We start from the raw sequence: 3,972 nt of genomic DNA, 5'->3' as shown, positions 1-3,972 counted from the left end.
GGCTGCAACTTGACAGCACTGTCCACTACAACGTGATTTATTATTGCAATTTCTTGCTTTTGAACTGCTGAGGAGCTGGGGCCAGAGACGGGAGAGAGTGAGAAATGGGCGGCATTAATACAAAGCACCGCTGGCAAAATGTGTAGTTGTCATGATTTTGCTTCAGAACGTGTAAAGGAGGAAGCGAAATGCCTCCCCCCTCCCAGCCCAGCCCAGCCCAATCACCTTTACCTGCAGTTGCAGACTGCCGGCCAGGTGGACACATCAGGATAGATAAATCACTACCTGGGGCCAGAGACCAGGGACCTCACTCCGTCACGCGGCACTCAGGTCTCGAACTGCCGAACTACAGACCTTCCGGTCTGCAGCTCAGCGCCTTCACCTCTGAGCCACCGCGGCCCCTTGTTTAGTTCTACCTACAGGCAAATTACTTGCACCGCTGCCAGAGTCAGATACGAGCTGAAGACAAACAGAGTTCTCTCGCCACGCAGGGCTCTTTTTGTAGCAGGAACTCCTTTACATATTACGCCACACACCCCTAATGTAGACAATCCTCCAAGAGCTTACAGAGCTTTTCTTACAGGAGCTACTGTAAGCTCTTGGAGGATTGGCTACATTAGGGGTGTGTCGCTTAATATGCAAAGGAGTACCTGCTACAAAAAGAGCCCTGCGGCAGTCACACGCCCCAGGACTTTCTGATAACCCCAAATGCCCCCAGCCCCCTCCAGAACAGAGCGCTAAACGCCTCCCCGCCCCCATGTCTCCGCCCGGTACCTTCTTCAGCTTGTCATTCTCCTCCATGTACTTCTTGGCAGCATCGCTGGCTCCTTCCGCCTGCTTCTTGAAGGCCTCGTTGGAGGCCAGGGTGGTGGCGTGCTGGGAGATCAGGGTGATCAGGCGTCTCAGCAGGCTGGGGTGGGGAGGGGGGGAAAGGATGGAGAGCGTCAGTACCAACTTTTGGAAAGCGGCTATGCTAGGGCAAAAACCACTGTTTACCAGCGTCTCAGAGATATTGAGCTACAAACATCTTATGCCGCGCTTCCGCCTCTTTACAAATCTCTGAAATCCAAAACGTTAATGTCTGCTCCTTTATACCTAGCTAATATTTCCAACCCAAATCATAGATGGGCCTTTTCCAGAGCCAGATTTGACACTTTTCCATCTGCAGTTCTTTCCGGAAGATTTCAACGTATCCCCAGACATTTGAGATTTTGCTCATGCCCTTCCGAGTCAATAGAGACCCTCCCCCATATATTATTTCATTGCTCCCACTATGCAGAAGAAAGAGCCCTTTTAATTACGCCTTCATTAAGGTCATTTAGGTTTCAAGGACAATTAGTAACCCAGTCCAAGGAACTTTTGCTGAAACACCTACAGTACTGGAGGATAAATCCACGGTTATTTCAAGGAATGTTGCTAAATTTCTTTTTATTGCAATTATAAAGCGTAAGCACCTCCTTAATACTCCTTGAGATGTTTTTTCTCTGTAATGCCTTACGACAATCTGGAGACTGTTTTTGATTCTGTATGCTGTTTGATGGGTCTTTGACCGAAATAAACTGATTGATTGATTGATGGAGAGCGTCAAACCATGTCAGAGTTAACAGCCAGGGCTAGAAACGAGCATATAAAAGCCTAGACCAGGGGTCCCCAACATGGCGCCCCGCCAAGTCAAAAGTGGGTGGGTCCAGATGGGGCCTTTGCCAAACAAGGCTTCTAACAGGCCGCTGGAGATCTGAATGGCTGTGCCAATTCTTAAGAATGTTGCTTTGGCAGCAGCTGCCACTACAACTCAAGGATCTTCACTGTGTGGCTGAATGTGAGCTGAGGCAGCCATTTTTTGTGGCTGGCTCCCCCCCCTGTGGGAGCCATTTTGTGACTGGGTCTACTGCAACGTGCCAGCACAAACTCAAAAAGGTTGGGGGGCCCTGACCTAGACCTCCAAAAAATCTCAGGCCTATACAGACAAACTGCCACCTCGAGTCAGGATTCACCTTTGGGCCCCAAAGCGAGGAGTGAGATCATTCAGAGGGGAGGCCTGGATTGTGACCAGTGTTCCCTCTAAGATGAGTTAGAGTGAGCTGGCTCACAGTTTTTTAGCCTCTGGTTCATGGATTTCTGTCTTCGCTCGGGAAGGAGGGCTCCGGAGCAAACTGATTCATGCAGCAGCCAAATCGCTCGCTCACAACTTTAATGCCAGGAGCTTGCAAAGTAGAATTTTTGCTCACCAGACTCCACAGCTTAGAGGGGGCACTGATTGTGACCAGGGCTATTTTTGGGCAGGAACGCACAGGAACGGAGTTCCGACTGGCTCCCAAGGTGGCCACGCCCAGCAGGAACTTATTAGCATAATAGGCCACACCCAACAGCAGGAACTCATTAGGGTTGGCTACATTAGGGGTGTGTGGCCTAACATGCAAAGGAGTCCCTGCAACAAAAAAAGGCCCTGGGTTTTGACAACAAACAAGGTAAACAGAATAAGAAGCAAAAGGTGGGTGTGGCTGGATGACCACACTTCTGGTAACATGGGGGTGCGGCCTAATATGCCAATGAGTTGTGCTGTCAGGGGTGTGGCCTAATATGCTAATGAGTTTCTGCTGTTGGGTGTGGCCTATTATGCTAATGAGTTCCTGCTGGGCTTTTTCTACAAAAAAGCCCTGATTGTGACCACTCCAAAGCAAGTCTGCGAGATCTTAGGATGGAAACGAGAATAGCTCTGTCGGCAAAGCCGTATCAGCAGGTTTGCCCCAGTGAGCTAAAGCGCCATTCCCTGGCACACTTCTAAGATTTGGGGGGAATGGGATGGGGGCAGGAGGCACAGGGCAGAAAGACTGCACCACCTTCCTAATGTGAATCTGGTTTCAATATGCCCAGGGGCATTTTTCCCCTGCAAAGAGAAAGATGAAATACAGAGAGCTATTCACCAAATTCCCAGCATCAGGTGTGTCTGAGCCCCGAGTTACCCAACCCGAAAGCCGCTACAAACAGCTGTCTTTAGAGGAAGCCAGCTGTCGTTTCCAGTTTGGTGTCGTGGTTAAGTGCGCCGACTCTAATCTGGGGGAACCGGGTTTGATTCCCCACTCCTCCACTCGCAGCTGCTGGATGACCTCAGGCAAGCCATAGTTCTGGCAGAGCTGTCCTTGAAAGCGCAGTCCTCTCAGAGCTCTCTCAGCCCCACCTGCCTCACAGGCAATGCTCCCTCTAAGCTGTGGAGTCCTGTGAGCAAAATTCTACTTTGTGAGCTACCGGCATTAGAGTTGTGAGCAAGCGATTTGGCTACTGCATAAATTAGTTTGCTTTGGAGCCCTCCTTCCTGAGCGAAGACAAAAATGTGTGAGCCGGAGGCTAAAAAACTGTGAGCTATCTCACACTAACTCAGCTTAGAGGAACCACTGCTCACAGGGTGTCTGTTGTGGGGAGGGGGAGGGAAAGGAGGTTGTAAGCCGCTCGGAGACTCCGAGTGAAGGGCGGGGTGTAAATCCTATCTCTTCTTCTTCTTCGCGTTGGGGAACGCCGAGGGGGATATCTTGGCCAAAGCAAAGCGGCAACTCTGTGGTGCACCCCGGACCTGAACCCCGCCTCGTCTCCGCAGCGCAGCCTAGATCAGATCCACACTCTGCCCTTCAAGTTTGGCACTGCCCGTACACCAACATGCCACTGCAGTGAATCAATGCAGCATGCTCTCCCAGAACGGACAATAAAATAGCAGTTGCACTCAACAGGGCTCTGCTCCCCCCCCCCGCACCATTTCAGCCCCTCTCGCGCATCTTCTTTTTACAGGAATTCATTTACAGCGTGGTTCCAAAAGAGAGAACCGATCCTCTCCAGGCTTACAAACTGATGTGCGAGACACAATGCAGAGGTCGCTGCAAAAAGACACACCGCAAGCCAATTAATAAAAGGGCTGCTGGCGCACAGAGGGATCCGCGGCTTTAGTGAGCTTTTAAGCCACCGAAATTGGCTGGGGGGGGG

The 3,972-nt window shown here is 50.9% G+C and overlaps 1 protein-coding gene across 1 annotated transcript in view; it reads right to left on the bottom strand.

Annotated features, from left to right (window-relative positions):
* Nucleotides 1–774: 774 nt before the first annotated feature.
* LOC107106997 (B-cell receptor-associated protein 31-like) overlaps nt 775–3,972 on the bottom strand; it is a gene marked incomplete at both ends in the record, with an annotated part of 23,115 nt that continues 19,917 nt past the window's right edge. The window contains one exon of the mRNA XM_015407212.1: nt 775–910. Coding sequence (XP_015262698.1) covers nt 775–910 — 136 coding nt within the window. The remainder of the gene's footprint in view (nt 911–3,972) is intronic.

Source organism: Gekko japonicus, unplaced genomic scaffold, assembly GCF_001447785.1.
Source record: "Gekko japonicus isolate JY-2015 unplaced genomic scaffold, Gekko_japonicus_V1.1 scaffold6195, whole genome shotgun sequence".
Taxonomy (NCBI): domain Eukaryota; kingdom Metazoa; phylum Chordata; class Lepidosauria; order Squamata; family Gekkonidae; genus Gekko; species Gekko japonicus.
This window is presented reverse-complemented; position numbering and strand designations above follow the sequence as displayed.